The sequence below is a fragment of the Sceloporus undulatus genome, chromosome 1 (genome assembly GCF_019175285.1).
Source record: "Sceloporus undulatus isolate JIND9_A2432 ecotype Alabama chromosome 1, SceUnd_v1.1, whole genome shotgun sequence".
NCBI classification, from domain to species: Eukaryota; Metazoa; Chordata; class Lepidosauria; order Squamata; family Phrynosomatidae; genus Sceloporus; species Sceloporus undulatus.
The window spans coordinates 15,010,328-15,031,336 of record NC_056522.1 but is presented as its reverse complement, the minus strand read 5'-3'; the positions used below and the strand labels follow the sequence as shown (position 1 = coordinate 15,031,336).

Here is a 21,009-nt window from a genome sequence, read left to right as displayed (position 1 = left end):
CAGGCCATGCAGACAGTGCAGTTCCGACCCTCTCCTGGCTGGAGTGGACTTAGGTTGCTCTTTTATACTCATCTATTTCAGGCCTAAGTGAAAGAAAAAAGCTTGTAGCATGAGATTTCATAGACTTGAGCCTACTTCCTCAGACGCATGAGGACTATTTTGTGTATAAGTGGTAGTTCATGTAAACTCAGTGAAGAATGTGCATAAAACCAGGAATTGGTCACCTTCATGTTAGGAATGTAAAAAGTATTTGTTAATTTGTCAGATTGTTAACAAATAAAATAATGTTTTGCTATGTGAAGCACCCCATTGAGCAAAAGGAGAAGAGACTCATACTTTTTTCTATGCAGAAACGATGGTTTTTCCATAAAAAATTGTTTTCCAGTAGGAAGAAAATGTTGTCCCATGGTAAAAAAATGTATTTTGTGCAAACACATTTTCTGCACAAAGACAGTATATTTTGTGTAAACACATTTTCTTCACATATATCTTTTCACAAACAAATGATACAAACTGCAAATTATAGTCAAAATTGCACTGAAAAACTTGTATTCTCGTGTTTGTTGTTGTTATGTACCTTCAACTCTGACTTGTGGAGACCCTGTCCTAGGGTTTTATAGGCAAGGTTTATTCAGAAGAGGTTTGCCACTGCCTTTCTTTTCAGCTGAGAGAGTTTGGTTTGCTGAAGGTTACCCAGTGGGTTTTCATGGCCATGTGGAGATTCAAATTCTGGTCTTCCAAGATCCTAGTCCAACACTTGAAGCAATACACCACAGCAAAGTGTTGAAATTATTTGTTCCTGCATGCAAGATTGAAATGTGAATCCCTCCTTCATACAAAGGCATGGAGAATGAGCAAAACCATGAATAGGGGATTTTACATGTCTTGCAAGGTGCATAATGCATATTGGACAAACATACATAATCTTTGATCCTGGCCTAAACGGTATAGGAGATATAGTTGGAATCTGTACATGTTCACCTATTTAAAGTAACAATCCTTTTTCAAAACTTTGGATTACGATTTTTTAGCTTGTAACACCACTGTTAAGTAATTCTCCAGAACTGAATGGCTGAAAAAAATGTAACATAAAAGTGCTTTTTATTGTAAGATGAATAAATAATAAAACTTTTATTTGTATCCCGCTTTTTGTTAAGACAATCAAAGCGGCGTACATCATTAAAATAGTAAAACAATATATACAAACTATTCCCCCCTTAATTAAGGATTAAAATTACATAATCATTAAAATCAAAGACAGTGGGTGAAATCATAGCATATGTGGGCGATAAGCATGGGCTGAAGATAGGAGGGTTGTTATGAATGTAAATATAGGAAAAATTTGGTTACTAAATATTAAATTAGTATTATTGTTGGTTTCCTTGGCCAGGTAGTTGTTCATTGGTGCAGTTCTATACCTGTCTGATCAAAAGCAAGTCCCCCATTGGAGTACCCTAGAAGTCGGATATATTCTATCTTTCACCTTATGAGTACTCTCTAAAAGAGTGGTTTTATTTAGATTTATGGCTCTTTTGATAATCTCCCTATGATTTCCTATTTTGCTTCCTATCTGTTCTTTAAGGGGTTCGGAATTCCAGATTCTATCCCAGTAAGGAAATTGATGAATTTCCATTCCATCCTTCAGGAGACACATCTCTGAGAAAGCCATTCCACCCACTCAGTTCCACACAAGTTTATGTAATCTAATGGGGTTATATACAGCCCCCCTGGTAGGGCTCTGAGAACTGTTCTGAGGATCCTTTGTTCAGTTGAGTGAGAGGAAAGAGGGAGATGGGCTATACAGTACTTAAAAGTACAGGGGTGCTTGACTATAGCACACTCAATAATTCCTCAGTCAGATATTAAAGGTTTTAGATTGCAGTTGTTCAGAGATAACAGAGGACAATGTAAGTTCAGTGAGCATTTGTTTCTGCTTTCATTCAGGTTTCACAGAGCCATCTGGAGGCATTGAAATGATTACGCCAAATAAAAAGCCTTCATTGTACTCTGCTGCATATATTCTCTCTTTCTCCCCCCCCTCGTGTTGTTGTTGTTGTTGTTGTTAACTGCTCTTGAGCCAATGTTCCACGAGAACCCTATGGATGAGACATTTCCAAGACTCCCTGTCCTCCACTGTTCTACTTAGTTACTGCAAAGTCATACCTGTGACCTCCTTAATAGAGTCCATCCATTTAGCATGTGGCCGCCTTCTCTTTCTGCTTCCCTCTACCTTTCCTAGCATGATTGTCTTTTCTAGTTAGTTGTGTCTTCTCATGATGTGGCCAAAGTACAACAGCCTCAATTTCGTTATCTTGGCTTCCAGGAAGATTTTTGCTTGATGTGCTTTAGGGCCCATTTGTTTGTCTTTTTGGCTATCCATGAAATCCTCAGTACTCTTCTCCAGTTATATGTATCTATCTATATATCTGGAGAGGATACTGAGGATTCCGTGGACAGCCAAAAAGACGAACAAGAGCAGAAACACACACACACACACACAGAGTTGGATGTCTAGATAGGCAGGACATATCATAGTGAAATTATCAAAAGGGCCATAAATCTAAATAAATTCTTTTTTTAAAAGAGCACTCATAAGAGGAAGGACAGAGTTCCACAGAGTTAAATTTAATTTAATTCATAACAGTAGAACTTCTGATGGGCTCTTGCTGCCTAACTAGAAATGACAGTGGACACCATTCTGCTGTTTCTTGCCTCTGCAATATTTTTGTTTTTTGATAGAAAAAAATCCAGTTAGACCAGCTGCAAGGTGTTTCTACATGTTCCACCATGTTGTGGGCATAAGGGCAGTAAGCATTTTGGATCCAGCCCATCAACCTCTGTAGCATGTGTTCTTTACCCTCTCCCTAAAACCAGCCTCACAGAGGAAGCCGCTGATAAAATATGTGCAGGGGTTGAGAGAGAGCAAGGAATTGGACATTGGAGAGGTCAGAGCTTTGGCACTGGTCTTGGAGGAGAACATATAATAATTTTTGACCACTAAAATACCACCCAAGGGCCATACGATTGCAATTCTACAATTTCAGTCCTCTGATTTTTTTTAAACTTTCAAGGAGTTAGATTGCAAAAGCAAGATTACAGTTTAATATTGAGAAAACAAAAGTAATGACCACAGGTGCTTTACTTAACTTGAAAGTGGATAATGAAGACACAGTAATACATAGATTTTCTGTATGGCTCAGTCATAAATCAGAATTGAGATTTCATTTAAAAAAAATCAGAAGAATAAAACTTGGTAGGGAAACTATGAAGGAACTAGATAAGATTCTCAAGTGTGAAAACATGTTATTAAATACCAAATTCAGAATCCTCAAAGGCATAGAACTACAGATTTCCCTGTATAGATAGATAAAAACTGACAGAAAGAAAATCTACTCATTGGGATGCTGGAGGAAAGTACTACAGATATCAGGGCTACTAAAAAGAGAAATGAATGGGCCCTAGAGCAAGCCAGGCCTGAACTCTTACAAGAAATGAAAATGACTAAACTGAGGTTGTCATACTTTGGACATAACATGAGACAACATCACTCATTGGAAAAGACTGTAATGCTTGGTAAAGTAGAAGGCAGTAGAAAAAGAGGAAGACATCACTATAAATGGACTGGATTCAATCAAGGAAATCAGTTTGCCTGACCTTAGTAGAGCAGTTGATGTCTAGGGATCTTGGAGGTCTCTGATTCTTATGGTTGCCATAACCAAATGTCAACTGGATGGCAAATGACAACAACAACAACAAAAATAGGAACCATAAAGCAGAGTGCAAATTATTTTTAAGCAAACAAATCCTGTGTTTTTGAAGTATCATGAGTTTGGATGAGAGGGGCATTTTGCACTTACAAGTCCACTGCTAATATTTTCAACCCCTGCTTTTGCAGAGATATGACAGAGGTAGTTCATATCAAAGATCGGAAAGAAGTAATTCATGAAATGAAATTTTCACCAGATGGCTGCTACCTTGCAGTGGGTTCCAATGATGGTCCAGTGGATATCTATGCAGTTGCTCAGCGGTATAAGAAAACTGGAGAATGTAACAAATCTTCTAGTTTTATCACCCATATTGACTGGTCTTTGGACAGTAAATTCTTGCAAACTAATGATGGTGCAGGAGACCGTTTCTTCTACAGGATGCCATGTAAGTTCAGAACACCTCTTCACTAGCCATAATTTAAAATTTGTTTATAAATTGATACAGGACCTACCTTCAGACCTTAAATCTAGGTAATGTCTGAAGTAGATGTGATGTAGGGGAAGATGTTATGTTGTGGAAGAGGGTTTAGTATTGGTATTTGGCCGCTATTTATGATATACTAGAGGCTAAATAAAGCACCACCTGCTCATATGTTTGCAGTGCTTGGCAGGTTTGAAATCCCCATAGATTTTCATTTAGCTCACAAGAGTTCACATGTCACACCGAACATCTCTAAGGGTGTTTTACTTATATTATGGCAGTAAAACTATTGTAGCCATTTAGCTCTTTTTCAAAAAAGCAAGGGATGATTTTGTTGTCTCTGATCAGTGTTCAGACATTCAAGATATAAAGCACACACATTCCTGAAGCCCTGTGTTTAAATTCTAGACCACAGAACAAATTGCTTCCTGCAGAGGCTTCCTTCAGACAGAAAAGATTTCATACTCAAAATTGCAGCTTTAGGCCAGCCTTCTAGTGAGCTCTGTCATCATGAAAGATTATGATCTTCATTTAGAGCTGTGATCCCCAGTAAAATAAATGGAATACATCAGAGACAAAATTTTGGTGCACCTTTGTTTTTAAATGGTGGGAGATGGCAAAGAGAAAGTGAGGGTTAAACATAAATTCACTTTTAGCAGAAACCCAGTTAAAGGGTTTAATCATTAGGCAGTTTTGCGGTAGCAGCAGAAGCTGCTTTGTCTCTCCCTCCTCTCTTCATGACATGTGTGGAGAACACTGAAGTCTTGTTGGGCTCCTGTTCAGCAAGTGCCAAGGGAGCTGATAGTTAAACAAGAAAAAGGTACAAAACTGCTTCTGCCACTCACAGTAATATATGATAAAACTCTCCTGCACAATTTCATTTTTACATTTTTTCTGCCCTGCCCCTCAAGAATATTGCCAAACTTACTGATCTTCTTTTGGAAGTTTTAAAAATGGGGTGGAGTAATTGGTTCAGCTTCAAAATTTTATAATTGACAATTGCTGTCCTCCATAGCATCCAAAATTAGGAGATTGTTGTTTCTGTACCTCTGCCGGGAACTATAAATGAATATTGCAAACACAGTCACAATTTAAATACAGATTTTTCCCAAACAATGCAACAGGTTACATACTAAACTGAGCACATATCCAATGTCCCAAAAGTCCCATGCCTCCAGTAAAATGTCATTGCAGAACTTTACAAACTGCAGGAATTATATTGCTATATACTGTATGTATTCAAAGATACAGCTGTGTTAGTCTGTAGAATCAGTATGTGGAAAAATCTTGTAGCACCTTTGAGACTTCAGTTAGTCTCAAAGGTGCTACAAGATCTCTCCACATATTCCTATATGTTGCTCAACAATGTTGCAATCTTGCATCTTGTCCTTAAAGACAATATAAGATGTAAAACAGATGCATATGTGTAATAGAAACTTCACTATAAGGAATTCCCCCCCCCTTTTTTTGTCCTCATAAATACATAACTGAAAATTCTACTTTTCAAGGTAGAAGGGAGCTAATCCCTATCCTTAACATTTGCAATTGCTCTCTAGCTGTACTCCTCCCATTTCTGAAGTGAGCTAGTAAAGACTGCCGCCTCTTTAGTGTTTCCCTACACAGGGTATACATTTCACTGTAACATAATAGTAGAGCTGGATTTATCTGAGCAAAGCCCAGGAACTACTGTATTGGATTGGCTAGAACTATATTATTATTATTATTATTATTATTATTATTATTATTATTATTATTATAGTTACATGTCCTCAGATGCTGTACCAGTAGACATGACAAGAAAAATGTTTTTATGTAAACTGCATCTGGACTGGGGAGTTTCAAGAGAAGATAGTAATCTCAGTTTGTATTGAGTCAGAGCTAAAGGATTCACAGTGAACATAGTGATATAGGACACCTTTAGACTGTTTGACAAGCTAACTCAGTATTATTTACTGTACCTGTGGCTTTCCAGGAACTTGGCGGGTTATCCCACTGCATCATGAAATGTTATATATTAAACCACGGATCTTTTACATGCAAAGCATGTACTCAACCTCTAAATTACAGCCCTTCAGTACCCTATTGCACACATGTAGATAAGATGATGTGGAAAGAATCCCCCATGCTAAAAAGTTTGAAAAATGCTGAGATAGCAATGTGTGTCCAGCTGCCTGTGAAACATCAGTGGTTAAAAAAGCTTTTAAACTTGCTTTTCTTTTAGCTGGGAAACATATACTAAGCAAAGATGAGATCAAAGGGCTTCATTGGGCTTCGTGGACCTGTGTGGTGGGATCAGAAGTGAATGGAATATGGCCCAAGTACAGTAATATTATAGACATCAACTCTGTGGATGGAAATTATAATAATGCAGTTATGGTGACCGGGGATGATTTTGGATTAGTTAAATTGTTCAGATTTCCTTGTCTAAAGAAAGGTAAGACACTGTTCTGATTTCTTATGTTGATGATGGTCAGATGATGTTTCCTTGATAGTTGAGATTTAAGATTCCTGAATTAATTAAAGCGCATTGTACAGCAGAATAGAGAAAGTATGGCTTGCAGACCCTGCATGGCTCTCCGGTGCCTTTTCTATGGCCCACTGGGTCCTTCTGCCCCCTGCTCCCCGCCACTCCCAAATTTGATGATTATTTATTCCACACATAAAAAATAGTCAATAGCACTCTCAAAAACTCTAGTGGATGGTATTCACTACTTTGCTGCTTTTAGGTCTCTTGGACAGGGTCTCATTATTTGGGAGTATTTCGTGTCTGAAAAGACATATCCTGACTTGAAACAGGTGTGTGTTATGACAAAGAAGCCAGTGGTATCCCCAAAAAATTTGGGAGGACAGTTTTTGATTCCCCCCCCCCTTTTGGGGGAGAATAGAAATAGGGCATGTGTTCCTTCAGGGTTCTGTGATCGGCTAGTGCAGATCCCAAACTTTCCCCTACATGATTGTGAGGGAACTAGATAGCTAAAATGCAATGGATGTGCGTAGGAGGAGTACATTTTACACCCAACTGGAAGAAGAAGGAGCGCTCATGGTGTAGTGCAGGGGTTGGCAACCTCCGGCCCACGGGCCAGATGCGGCCCACGGGTGCCTTTCCGCCGGTCCCTCCTGCCGTCGAAATCGCCGCCGCTGGGAGGCCCGCTGCGGCAGCCAGGGCCCTGAAACGGGGCTCCGGCGGCCGCAGCGGGCCTTCCAATGGGCACCGCCCACCTCCCTCCTGGCTCCGCCCTCCCTCCTCCTTCCTATAAATGGAGGGGCGGGGGGGAAGGAGGAGGAGGCAGAGAGAGCGGGAGGGAGGGAGGGGAGGAGAGAGAGAGAGAGGGGGGGAGGGAGAGGAGAAAGAGAGAGGGGGGGGGAGAGAGAGAGAGAGAAAAAAGGTGGGAGGGTGGGAGGGAAAGGAAAGAGAGGGAGGGAGGGGAGGAGAGAGAGAGAGAGAAAGGGTGGGAGGGTGGGAGGGAGAGGAGAGAGAGAGAGAGAAAGGGTGGGAGGGTTGGAGTGAGAGGGAGGGAGGAAGGGAGAGAAAGAAAGTGGTTTGAGACAGTGGCATGCGTTTTTTGCTGTTCTGTGGCCTTGCCTAGTCGCTTCCATTCTTACAAATATTGCTATTATTATTGTTGTTATCCTTTAGTATTCTCTTTGCAAAATCCCCCCACATGGACTTGCTTGCTCTTTTCTGGGTTGAGACAGTGGCATGCATTTTTCCTGTGTTATGGCATTGCCTAGTAGCTTCTTGCAAATATTGTTATTATTATGCGGCTCCGCCCCCGGAGGGTGGAAACTCCGCCCCTGACATGTGGCTCTGTCCCTGGATAGTGGAAACTCCGCCCTGGCATGCGGCTCCACCCCAGAGGGTGGAAGCTCCACCCCCATGTGCGGCTCCACCACCCCCCGGCTTCGGACCCCCAGTTGTCTGAGGGACAGCAACCCGGCCCCCGGCTGAAAAAGGATGCCTACCCCTGGTGTAGTGGTTAAATGCCGGTCCTGCAGCTACAACGTTGTATGTTTGATCCTGGAGGGCTCCAAGGTCGGCTCAGCCTTCCACCCTTTCATAGGTTGGTAAAACAAGTACCCAACTGGTTGGGGGCAATTGGCTTACACATTGTAAACTGCTCAGGGAGTGCTAGTTCACTGATAAGCAGTATAGAAATGTATGTGCTATTGGTAAAAAGCCTTGGATGCCTGTAATTCTTCTTCTGATTCATGTCATACTACGTGTCTACTTACTGCTTGCTTTCTACTCACTTACCGGTATATGGATTTGTATATAAGGAGATATCGCTGAAATTATATCTGGCAGGAGTTGTTCCTATACCTTTTATCAATTAGAAAAGTGTGAAGCATATACACTATATGTCGTTGCCAACAAAATATACAAAGATTTGGCCCGACCTAGAGGATGTTTGTGGGCAGTCAAATTGAAATTTCTGCCCCTTCTCCTTCTCATGTGATCACTAGGGTACTTAAGTCACACTCCAAGCATGCCCACTGATCGCTCAAAATTGACATTAAAGTGAAATTGAACAATTACATGGGACATTATAGCAGGACAGTACTGGGGAAAGAAAATCATGACTGGATTTTTGCATTAATAAGAAAGAAATGCTTTCTGAATGGTTTCCCACCAGGAGAACAAGAGAAGGGGATGTCAGGTGATAAACCCTAACTGAAACTGCTGTTATCCTGATGTAATTGCAATTTACCTGCCTAGTATGATAAAGCCCTCAATTTTTTAGCAGTCAAAATGGTGAGAAAAATCCACTTAATTCAAAAAGACATTCATAGAATCATAGAGTTGGAAGAGACCACAAGGGCCATCCAGTCCAACCTCCTGCCATGCAGGAACTTTCAATCAAAAAAATCCCCAACAGATGGCCATCCAGCCTCTGTTTAAAGACCTCCAAGGAGGGAGACTCCACCACTCTTCAAGGGAGTGTGTTCCACTGCCGAACAGCCCTTACTCTCAGGAAGTTCTCAAGGTGGAATCTCTTTTCCCATACCCATTCATCCCTCTGAATATCAAGGAACTTTCCAATACCAAATTTACTCATGTGAATACTTGCTCCCCAAAATGTAGCTACTGTGGCTGTGGGACAACTCCAATACATATAAGTTAAGGAAGCATTAGCAGTATGACATCTCCAACAGTTTGCTGATTTAGAAAGCTCTTTCTTGAATAAAGACTATGGTAACCGATATATCTGAAAGAGCATTTTCTGCTGTATAAAAAGTATATGGAGATCTGTAGCCATACTAGTCACAATATAGATATTAAAACCAGTGGGCATCAATTAGTCAGAATTGGGTTTTCCAATTCTCTGTTCTTTTCATGCTTCATGTGTTATATTTATTTATACAGTACATAACATAAATTTAACCAATACTGTAAAAATTAATGGCCAGTAGATTTTACCAAAGGCCTTCTCAGCATCTAAAGAAGTAACAACTGGCTGATCAATTTTATCTTTGAAGCAATTAAGTTCACAATCAAGTCAAATATTACTGACTCCCTGCCTGTTTTTGATAGATCCTGCCTGGTCAGTATTTACTAGAGATGAAATAATTTTTTGTAATCAGTTAACTAAAATAGCCGTCAATATTTTGTTATTAAATAAAGTACTAGCGCAGCAGTTAGCTCAGCAAGTATGGCCCTTACTATGGTACATTTATGTATCAGGGTAATATAGGCTCTTTACAGACCGCCGAAATACGGCACTGCTCTTTGCTGCGCGAGGGAGCCGCTGCGTGCAAACCGTGCGACTCCCTCGCACAGCAAAAAAGGAGCTCCAAAATGGAGCTCCTTCTCGCGGCGCAGCTATGACACCGCGAAGCGCTGCTGGCGCACTCGCAGAGTCATAGCCGCCGTGACACGTGCGGAAGCACAGCGTCCACTACGTAAAAATGGTGGCGGCCGTCTGGAACGGCCGCTGTCATCTTTTACACGCGGAGCGTGTATTAGGGTTAGGGAGGTGCGGAAGCACCGCACCTCCCTAACCCTAGTACGTGCTCTCCGCGTACTTTAATGGCGATGTGTAACCCGCCATAGGCATCATTTAATGATAAAGAGAGGAAGCCAGATTCTAACATATGCATTTAAAGTTGAAGCACTCTTGGTACTAACATGATGGAGAAAGTATTGTACCATTCAACTGGAACTTGTCAGGAGCAGGAGACCCCCAATTTTTTCATATTTGCATTGATAAATTCCCCTAAGCATAAAGGTTCCAAAAGAAATTGTTGCTGTGATATGCTAAGATGTGAAAGGTCAAGATGAGAAAAGAAAGTCTTCACATCTTGTTGGTGAATTTCATTATCGGAGTTATAAAGATGTACATAAAACTTAAAATAAAAATGTAAGTTTTTATATTTAAATCTTTTTTATAAGACAAAAAAAAAACACCAATTATTCTACAGCAAATGTAGGCTTTGCTTGCTTCCTGTTCAATAATGAAGTCTCAAAACCATCATTCATTTTAAAATATTCCATCAAAACTACTGACATTTGAGCCCTAAACTGTTCATTATTGAGAAGCAAAGCATTAAAACATCAGAGACTAGAGGGTTTAGGAGCATTAGAAGAATGCAGTTCTAAGCAAACTGGAGTATGGTCTGAAATTATTAAAGATTCAATTTTGTATGTATTTATATTACTAACCAAAAATTCAGTAAGTATAATCTAATCTGAAACAGTTATGGTAGGCTGAATACATAAAGGTATAATTCCTATCTGCTGGGTATATAGTTTGCCACACATCAATTATTAAACCAAATTCATTCATGTATGCTCGTAAAATAGTTATCACCATGGATTGTTTCCTTGGTGGAAGTGTATTTCTGTCTAGCAAAGGATCCAAAATGTTGTTAAAATCATCACCAACAATCAAGTAATCGTCACTTTTTCTGTTCTTGGTTTCCTATTTCATTTCTACATGCTTGAATGGGAGAGGGCTTTTAAATAAATATTCCAGTTAAATAAAAAGATAGAACTAACAGGACAATGAGCATCTGTGGTTATTAAAAGTTGTTCAGGAAAAAGAATATGAAACTAATACATTAGAAGTTGCTGAGTGCAGCACTATTGAAGTTCTTCTGTCATTCTGAGTTCTGTTGGCTTTTAAAGTATTTTCCTATCAATGTCTTTCCAGTTATTTTATAAAGCAGGCTTTGACATCTTGGGGAGAAAAGCCTTTTGGCTGCAACTTTCTGTAGCTTTGTAAGGTCTTTCTCTTTTGATACTATTTATATCTTGCCAAAGTGCCATACAATTGACATTTTAAAAACCTTCAAGCTGTTCCTTAAGGTATCTATATTTAAGTATGTATGGAAGAATAAGAAAAATATAACAATATGTACCAGAGATCAAACTCTTAATGTATTCAGTCTTGTCAGTGAATCTTCCACAGATGATTCAACTTTCTATAGATTATACATGGAGAGCATCCACCCTTTATTTCCCCACTTGTCACATTTCTGGTTGAATTTTTTAAAATAAATTCTGTAAACTTGTATCCTGAAAGCAAGCACACAGATACTTTCAACTTTGCTTTGGTTGAAAGCTAAGCATTATTAAACTCTCTTGTAGGTGTTTCTTATGTATTGTGCCTTAAAAAACTTTTTCAAGTTTGAAACAAACTATGAAAAAGTATAAAGGTGATATGACAAAAATAACTTCATTTCAGAAAGCAACATTTGAAGTCAACTTAATATCTTGTCATCTTCTGAAACTGTTAAGTGTCGTTTCATATTACAGTATGAACGAAATATGGAACGTTAGTTTATGGAAGAGTCCTTGGTTAGTTTGTTCCTCCTGGGAAGGAAGGAAAGAAGGAAGGGAAAGGCTTTGCAGGTAGCCAAAAGGCTCATTCATATCTTGGTTTATTGAGCTTTACTATTGCAGATGAACTCACCCTATGACTTCAAGATAATTTACATGAAAGTGTTGGGATTGAGCATATTTAATCTCTTCTGAAAGATGCACACTGACTTTCAATATGTTTCTAAGCATAATTTGGAGTGCTGGTTTTGAACCATGAAGCCCTGAACAGCCTGGGGCCAGAGCTACGTACTGCCTTCTTGTCGCAGGCCTTGCTGCAAGTCCCCCATCCCTTCAGAAATTATGTAGCAGAATGGATAACTTGTAAGTCCCAAATAGAGTAAACCCATCAGAATCAAGGGGACTTACATAAGTATAGGCTTAATAAGTTCCCGTTGATTCAGTGTATCTATTCTAGTTGAGAATCACAAATGGATTAATGGCTATGAGCTGTTAAGATTATGTGAATGATTATGACTTATCCTTGCTAATATACTGGTGCAGTAGCTGCATCTTGAACACAGGACATTATAATATTAAATGTACTCATTTTTCTTTCATAATTAAAAAAAATAAAGTTACTGAATGTTTAACGAACTGCCATTCAACAAACCTTTCATGGAGCTCACCTACTTCCATATAATCCGCCCCATACTCTCAGGTCCTCCGGGAAGAATTTATTGCAACCTATAAAAACTAGACTAACTGCAACTTCCCAGAGGGCCTTTTCTGCAACTGCTCCCAGCCTGTGGAACAGCCTGCCGGACGAGAGCCATCAAATCACCAACTTAGACAGCTTCAAGAAAGCTGTCAAGACGGATCTCTTCTGGCAGGCCTTTCCAGAATAAACTACTCAACCATGTGCTGATTGCCCCCCCCCCCAACATATGACTCTGCCACTTTTATTGGTTTTAATTGTTATATAATTTTAAATTCTATATTATTTAATTGTCTTTTAAGGGGGGATATTTTGTATATATGGTTGTATTTTAACCCTTGTAAGCCGCTTTGATTGTTTTTAACAAAAAGCAGGATATAAATAAAACTTTTATTTATTTTATTTATTTTAGAGGGGATTTTAGCAGGTGTTCCTCCTTACCTGGTTGCAGTGAGAAACAATACCTGCTGAAATTCCCTCTTCAACACAACCATTAAAGATACAAGAGCCCTTTCCAGTTTTCACTCCAGCAACTCTATACTTGAATGTTCAGATTTGCACCATTGCTTTTTTTTAAAAAGTGAGGTAGTATCTGCAGAGACTGTATTGAACTCAGTGATTTAAATGTCAGGATTCTCATGATTTAAATCAATGGAATCAAATGTTCAAATTTTTCATGATTTAAATCAATCCCTCTGGGACAAGAAATTTTCTAAAGCAGCATTCTTTCTCTGAAACACCGTTCCAAAGAACAAACAATCTAACAACTACGCTACTGTCATTTAGGTTTAGGATTTAGGCTTAGATAATTCTTTTCCACTGGTATCATATGACATAATTTTTGCTTCTTTTAAAAACTGAAGTATGTTTGCTATCTCAGTAGCAAAATAATATATGCAAATATATGAGCCTACCTGTAGCAGAAAAATGAGAAAATAATGCAAAATTGAATACACTACCTTAGATATTTTGTAGCTAAAATAAATCAAGTAGACAAGGGTATAATCATTTAGTCGTAATCATTTATTGTATATGTGTTAATCACTTGTATGATTCAATATAACGTCTTGTGGAATAGGTTTAATCATAAAATAAGTAAAAGATAATAGAATTTTAGATGTATAGTTAATTCTGAAATAAGGTTTTATGTTTAATTATCATTTTTTTAATTTTAGGAGCTAAATTTAGAAAATATGTTGGACATTCTGCACATGTTACTAATGTCCGCTGGTCACATGACTTTCAGTGGGTAATAAGTACTGGTGGTGCTGATCACTCTGTCTTTCAGTGGCGGTTTATTCCAGAAGGTATAACAAATGGGATCCTTGAAACAGTACCCCAAGGTAATAAAATCAATTTTCTTTTTTCACAAGCATTTGAAAGAGGTTGCAGTTAAAAAGAAGGCTTTGGTAAGATATGTTGCTGTGTAGCTTTAAGTCGTTTCCAACTAATGGCAAGCATAAGGTGAACTATCACAGGATTTTCTTAGCAAGATTTGTTCAGAGGGGCTTTGTCCTTGCCTTCCTCTGAGTCTGAGAGAGTGTGACTTGCCCAAGGTCATCCAGTGAGTTTCCATGCCCAAATTAGGATTCAAACCCTGGTTGTCCAGAGTCCTATTCCAACACTTAAATAACTACACCACATTGGATTAATGGATAATTTTAACGATAATTACCCAGAATATTTGAATTTAGCGTCTTTATCACACAAGGTTCTTCCACTAAAATAGCATCATTTTCAAAAATGCTGTGCAATTGCTATGTTCCCTTTCATATCACACTTTATGTCTGCAGTTTGTAAAATGTGCATTAATGGTATTAGAGAGTAATCTGTATAGACTATATTTAATCAAGTCTTTGGAAATTAACTGCCAGCACAGTAGGATATAATAAGTAAATACACAAGGCCATTTCTGTTAAAAAACCTGATATTTTGCAGTTTGTTAGGCTAGAAAATAATTGTGGTTATTTAATACTGTGTATTAGCAGAGACCTCTTAATCTTTGCACTGAATGTTAGATGGATTGGTTGAGAGATGAGGGTAGGTATGGTGAGCTTACTTGAGGATGCATGGAATACAGCTGTTGACAGGACTTATGGAAATCATTCATGACCCTAGAAAATATATACATACATGGAAAGGAAAGGAGAACAGCATACAAAGCTGGAGTTGTCTTTCAATATTTTATTGTAGCCATTCAAACAGCTGAAGAGGGGAGCCAACTGTAAATAAAAGACTACATTGCTATTTAGGATTGTACCCATAGTGGAAAAGAGAAATAAATTGGAAATTCATAGAAAGGGTTATTCAGAAGTCTGGCTAGTATCCTTGGCTTTGATTGCTCTGTATGTTTGGACTGTCAAATCACAAATGTTCACTAAGTCCTTGGATTTTTGCCAGCACTTTAAAATGTTAGGAGGTTTTGCATTCATTCTTCCTAGGAATGTGACTTTATTTTTAAATTGTCTTTTGATAATTAATGTCATTCAGCACATTCTCCTTTATACAGAAAGTGGCATAGATTCACACAGTGAAGAATCAGATTCTGATTTATCTGATGTGCCAGAGTTAGACTCAGATATTGAGCAAGAAGCTCAAATCAACTACATTCGACAGGTAAGCAACATAAAAAATATTGTGTTGTCAGACTTAACAAACCCTGGGAAGAATCCTAGAGTTTCTCAACTGATTTATAATCCCATTGTTAATAGAGGCTTACCTTGGTTAACAAAGGCCTGGGGTAAACGGCCTGAAAAGGGCGGCCTGCCGGCAGCCTACTTTCCTCCAGAGGGAAGCCGCAGCCACCAAACCATGTGGCTTCCCTCTGGAGGAAAAAGAACCTGGAAAAAGTGGGTTCTTTTTCCATCACAGGGCAGACGTAATGAATGCACCAATGGCGCACTCATCACGTAAGCAATGTGCGGCGATGTGCCGATGCTGCAAATCATGTACATTATAATGGTGGCACCTGTGTACACGGGGTGCCGCCATTATAATGCCGCGGTGGTGTATTAGACTTAGGGACAGTACGGCGCCGGTACGCCGCTTTTTGGCGGTATGTTCCGCACCATTGCCTCTGACAAAAAGCTCCTTTATACAAAGTACAGTGGCCCTTGGTTACCACTGGGATTTGAGTCCAGAACCTCCTGTGGATACTAAAATCTGTGGATGTCCCATTAAATACAAGGGCACAGTAAAATGGCATGTCTTATATAAAATGGCAAAATCAAAGTTTGCTTTTTGGAATTTATATGTTTTTAAAATATTTCCAAGCCGTGGGTGACTGAATCTGTGAATAATGAATCCGTGGATACGGAGGGCTGACTGTATTTTTACTCACAGTCTGCCCTCCTTTTCTCATTGAGGCTTTCTGCACGGTCATTTGGGACGTCCTCCGGACGTCCCATTTTAAAAAAGGGGCGTCTCTTTTAGACGCCCCATGTCCTATTACGGACTCCGTCCGTACAAGATGGCGGCGCCCTTTCTACATGGGCGCCGCCATCTTTACGCATCGGACGCATAGCGTCCAGACGCGTCGCGCTGCTGCTGACGTAGCGAGCGCGCCCCTGGCGCCTCGCTACGTCGCAAACGCGACGCAAAAAGAAGCTCCATTTTGGAGCTTCTTTTTTCGGTCCGCGCGGGAGTCGGGCCGTTTGAAGGCTCCGGCTCCCCCGCGGACCTTCTGGCGGCGGCGGCAGACCGCCGCAAAGCGGCGGTGTGTAGCCCGCCCTTGTCTTCTATGTAACTGGAAACTTTTTATAAAAAAATCTGTGGGATTGAGAGGATAGTGAAGGAGGGTTGGAGGACCACAGAGTTTTGGTGTTATGTTGTAGAAGATATCTGCAATAAACAATGCAATGAACCTTGAGCTGGAAAAGAGTGGCATCCTACTCTAGCCCATCCTCCTGTGTCTGTGTGTGCCTGGTTGCAACAGGCAAGATAAACAGCAGCTTTATCCATCCCTTACTGAATATGTATGAACAGAGACAAAGGGAAAGCAGATAAGCCTGCTTCATTAGCTACCCCCAGCATGTCAAAGATGCAATACCTCTATAAATCTGGCCACCAAAAATGAAAATCATATAAAAAGTAAAGGCCGCTGGAAGAAAAGTAATTCCTGGATGCCTTAGAAAAAAGCTTTCAGATGGTGTCTAGAAAGTTCAAAATGTTTTTGTTTACTTATGCAGAGCTTAGCTGTGGGGTTATTTTTATTTCCAGATCAAATGTGTATATTGTTAGTTTTGGATAAAATGTTTGCTGAAACCTGTTGAATCACTTTTCTTTTTTGTGGTACAGGAATTTATCCCTATTCTTTCCATGTTATTTCTGCCTATGGTACCAAATATTCTGTTAAAGAATTAATTTCCAAGAACACATCTACTTCATTAACTGAGGTATACCTGTGTAGAGTAGCACTATGTAGTTATTATCAACCAATGTTTTATCAACATGTAAAGAGGAGAGCATGCCAGCTCTGTACCCAGTGTCCCTAGTTCTATTGGTTTCTTAACATGGAAGGTAACAGGTCTGAATAGGAGAACTTCCCCTATACAGGAACATACTCCATGCCATCAGAAATCAAAAATATCAGGGTCCTCAGTTGTGTGGAGATGTCCACACGTAGGGGAAGCCCTCCAACTCTGGTTCATTGCTCTCCAACGTAGGAGAACATTGGAGCTCAGGACAGAGATGGGGCTAGCCCATTCCATTCTTCATATGTTGATAGGTAATGTCAATTATTCAGTTTAAATTCTATGACTTCCATCTCTGATGTAATGGGATGTCATTGGACGTAATGTAATTGTTGTAAGCCATCTTAAATTTTTGGACAGTTGGGGTAAAAATGTTTTAATTAAATAGGGTGAAAGAACAGAAATTCTGGTTCTTCCAGGGAACATAACACAATTATCTGGGAGCTGTAGCCTCATTTGGCTGCTGATCTGCTTCCTCAGTCATTTACCTATTTGTTCAGTTTTTTGCATTCAGATATTGTTTTTGCTGGTTAAAATTGCTGTCTTTCGGGTTTTCAGTTGCTGCTGCTTTTTATAGTTAACAGTTGTTACAACTTTGTTGACAGTGGGGCCCCAAGTTGCAGTGACATAGATCCTGTGGATTCTGTGTGCCTGTCTTCTTCAGGTTTGAGGATGTCAACAAAGTATGTTGTGGGTGAAGGCCTTTAGAAACCTGTCTAACTGAGGGACTGTTGACTTGCTTCACTCCTAGATAGCTGGGCATCCACAAAGTGGCTTGCATCCATGTGGGATCCTATGCCCTGTCATCCCATTGAATACCTCTTTGGAGGCAAGGTGTGGAATTGGCTCATCAGTAGACAGACAGTTCATCTGAAATCTGGGTCCATTTCTATGCCATGTAATGACACAGATGGAATAAATAAAGTTCGTCCTTTAATTTCCATTCAGCATTTAGCAGCACGCATTATTACATCTGCTCGCCACTTTGACCATGTTTCTCCTTTATTATCATCCCTTCACTGGCTCCTCTTTCCCTTCTGTATCCAGTATAAGCTTCTGTTGTTAACTTTTAAAGCCCTGCATGGGGTGGCCCCTCTTTATTTATCTGAACTTCTTTCTCTCTACACTCCCACTCATACCCTCTGTTCTAGTAGTCAAGGTCTGTTGTCCCAGCCTAGGATTTCCACTGCCCCATCCCGGATTCGTCCCTTCTTACTTGCTGCCCCTCACTCCTGGAACCTTTTCCCCAGCGAACACGGGTCATCATTTCTTTGACCACCTTTAAATCTGAGTTGAAAACTATCTTGTTCAGGGAAGCGTTCCCAGGCACTGTGTGATTATCTGTCTGATTTTTGATTGGATAGTTGATGTTGTTTTTAATTGTTGACTGCTTATTTTAAGCAATTCTATTTTATATTATTACCTATTGTTATATACGTATTTTGGAGGTTGTACGCCATTGGTAGATTTCATTTTTATTGATTTGATCATTTGTATGTACAGCGCTATAAAAATAAACTATAATAATAATAATAAGAAGAAGAATAAGAATAAGAAGAAGAAGAAGAAGAAGAAGAAGAAGAAGTTGTGGCCATTATTTATCTCCAGCAATGTGTCTTATGTTGCATTTTCTTTGTACTTCATTCTTCTTTAATGCTAGGGCCTCAACTCTTTTTCATTGAATTTACAGTATTGTTTCTTTAAAAACGTTTTGTTGTATAAGATAGCAACACTGATTTTGCAAATTTTCAGGTATGTTAGCATCATAATTAATATGATATTATGCACTGTGCTTGGAAAATATATTTCAATGCAACTATCATTCATTTAGGTTTACAAAGAAGACCTACCTCAGCTGAAGCAGCAAAGTAAAGAGAAAAACCATTCAGTGCCCTTCCTTAAAAGAGAGCGAGCCCCTGAGGACAGTTTAAAGCTGCAATTTATACATGGGTATAATAACTTTTCAGTAGTGACTACTCTTGTCTTTTCGCTTATATAGACTACAATTTACAGAAAAAGGTAATCTGTTCTTAGCAAAACTAAAGATAGCACCTACATTTAGAGACTATGTCTGGAGATATCACAAACTCAAGAGACATTTTGTCATCTTAAGGAGATGACTGGATTTCTGCTAAGGACTGTGCAATTTTTGTTATGGCTTTCCCCATCTATCTCCCCAGTCTAATATCCCCTCAGATGTAGGCTTTAGAGCATGAGCAAATGGGGCCTGTTGTACAGTGTTGCAAAGTGGGAAGGGATGTCAGAAAATCTACTACTTTTGCTGTACCTGACTCTGGAATTTTTTAAACCTCAAATTCTTTCAGCCTCAAATACATGAAGTTTATGAATTTGGTACATTCTTCAAAGCGAATGGAAACAAAATTCTTCCCCATCTGCAAGTGCCAAATTCAGTAGACATGGCTATTTCTTGCATTGGGAGGACTATCGTGTGCCTGCCTTCTGAACAGGTGTTAAAGTTGAGGAGCCTCTCAGAAAATAAAGTGACCATCATAATTCAAGACTTGTTGACACTTAAGCTGGCAATTCAAGATTTAAATTGACATCGGCATGGCTTTATATCCAGATTTGTACAAATTAAATGCTTAAAACCCTGCTTCTAGGTGCATAAATCTGTCAGTTTCAGTTTTTCCCACATTCAGTTTTTTAAAATCTCAGATTCTTTCTGTCCTATAGGCTGCATCAGCACTGCAGAAATCATCCAGTTTGACATCACTTTAACTGTCATGGCTCAGTGCTATGAAAGTCTGGGAATTTTAGGGGCCATTCAGACTATACTTTACCCCAGATCAGAAATCGATTCTTGCACGTGAAGTTCATATTGGCCCCGAATCTCTCACAATCCTTTTCGAGGCATGGACAAGCGTTTTGTGGCAAATGCCCCTTAGTGCGGGTCATTTGCAATTGGGGCAAAAGTTGTCTCTTTTGAAAAAAACCAGGTTCCGTGAATATGAACTTGCCCCTGATTATGATCGGTTCAAGTTCATGGGAGGGATTTAGGTCAGAGGGAGGGCAGTGGGCAGATCATTCCCTCCCCTCATCGGGGCGAAGGAGGAGGAGGAAAGAGCCAGAGGAAGGATGGAAAAAGGGGACTCTGACAGGAGGCAAAAGATGACAGGAGGCAAAAGGTGGGAATCGGGGTGACTGACGGGGACTGCAAAGGGCAGTTAGAGGGAGGGCAGAGGGGGGGAACTGGAGAAAGTGACGGAGGAAGAGGAGGAGTAAGAATGAGCCAGGGAGAAGAAGGGGGCCATGGAGGACATTCTATAACGGAGCAGGAGGAGGCGAAGGAAGAGGCAGGAGGAAGAGTCAGTTCAGGGCAGGTCAGAGGGAGGGCACGAATGGAGCTCGCACCAGGCAGCTGTCCCTTTTTTAATTTTTTTTGATAATTTTTTAATTATTTTTGTTTTTTGCAATAGGATAGATATATAGATAGAACGTAAGCAGGACAAAGGGTCAATTCAGGGCATGTCAGAGGGACAGAGCAAGCCTCCCTCTCACACCAGGGAGCTTTCCCTTTTTAAAATTATTTTTGGCAGTCTATGCGCATGTCTTTTGCTTCAGGTAGATATATATATTATATAGAATGTGGCTAGCTGCTTGTTCACTTTCCCTTTCATTTCCTCGCTTCCAGCAAAGGGGAAATGCTGCAAAGAGTACTTTGCAAGACGCTTTTTGACTTTGCTAATGAATGCTACAATGCGAATGTTACAATGTTTCTCTTTCCAATTTGGCAAATTGACAAATTGATACAGAATGCTTTTGCTACTGTCTCTAAGGAATTCAGGGGTAGCCTAGGGAAAGCAAAGAATGCATGGCATCGCATCCTATTCTGGCATTCCGAGGTGAGGAAT

The 21,009-nt window shown here is 39.8% G+C and overlaps 1 protein-coding gene across 1 annotated transcript in view; it reads left to right on the top strand.

The window, feature by feature from the left end:
* EML6 (EMAP like 6) overlaps window positions 1-21,009 on the top strand; it is a 205,811-nt gene that overhangs the window by 103,137 nt on the left and 81,665 nt on the right. Inside the window, 5 exon segments of the mRNA XM_042472788.1 lie at window positions 3,896-4,152; window positions 6,410-6,622; window positions 13,841-14,008; window positions 15,175-15,281; window positions 18,969-19,087. Coding sequence (XP_042328722.1) covers window positions 3,896-4,152; window positions 6,410-6,622; window positions 13,841-14,008; window positions 15,175-15,281; window positions 18,969-19,087 — 864 coding nt within the window.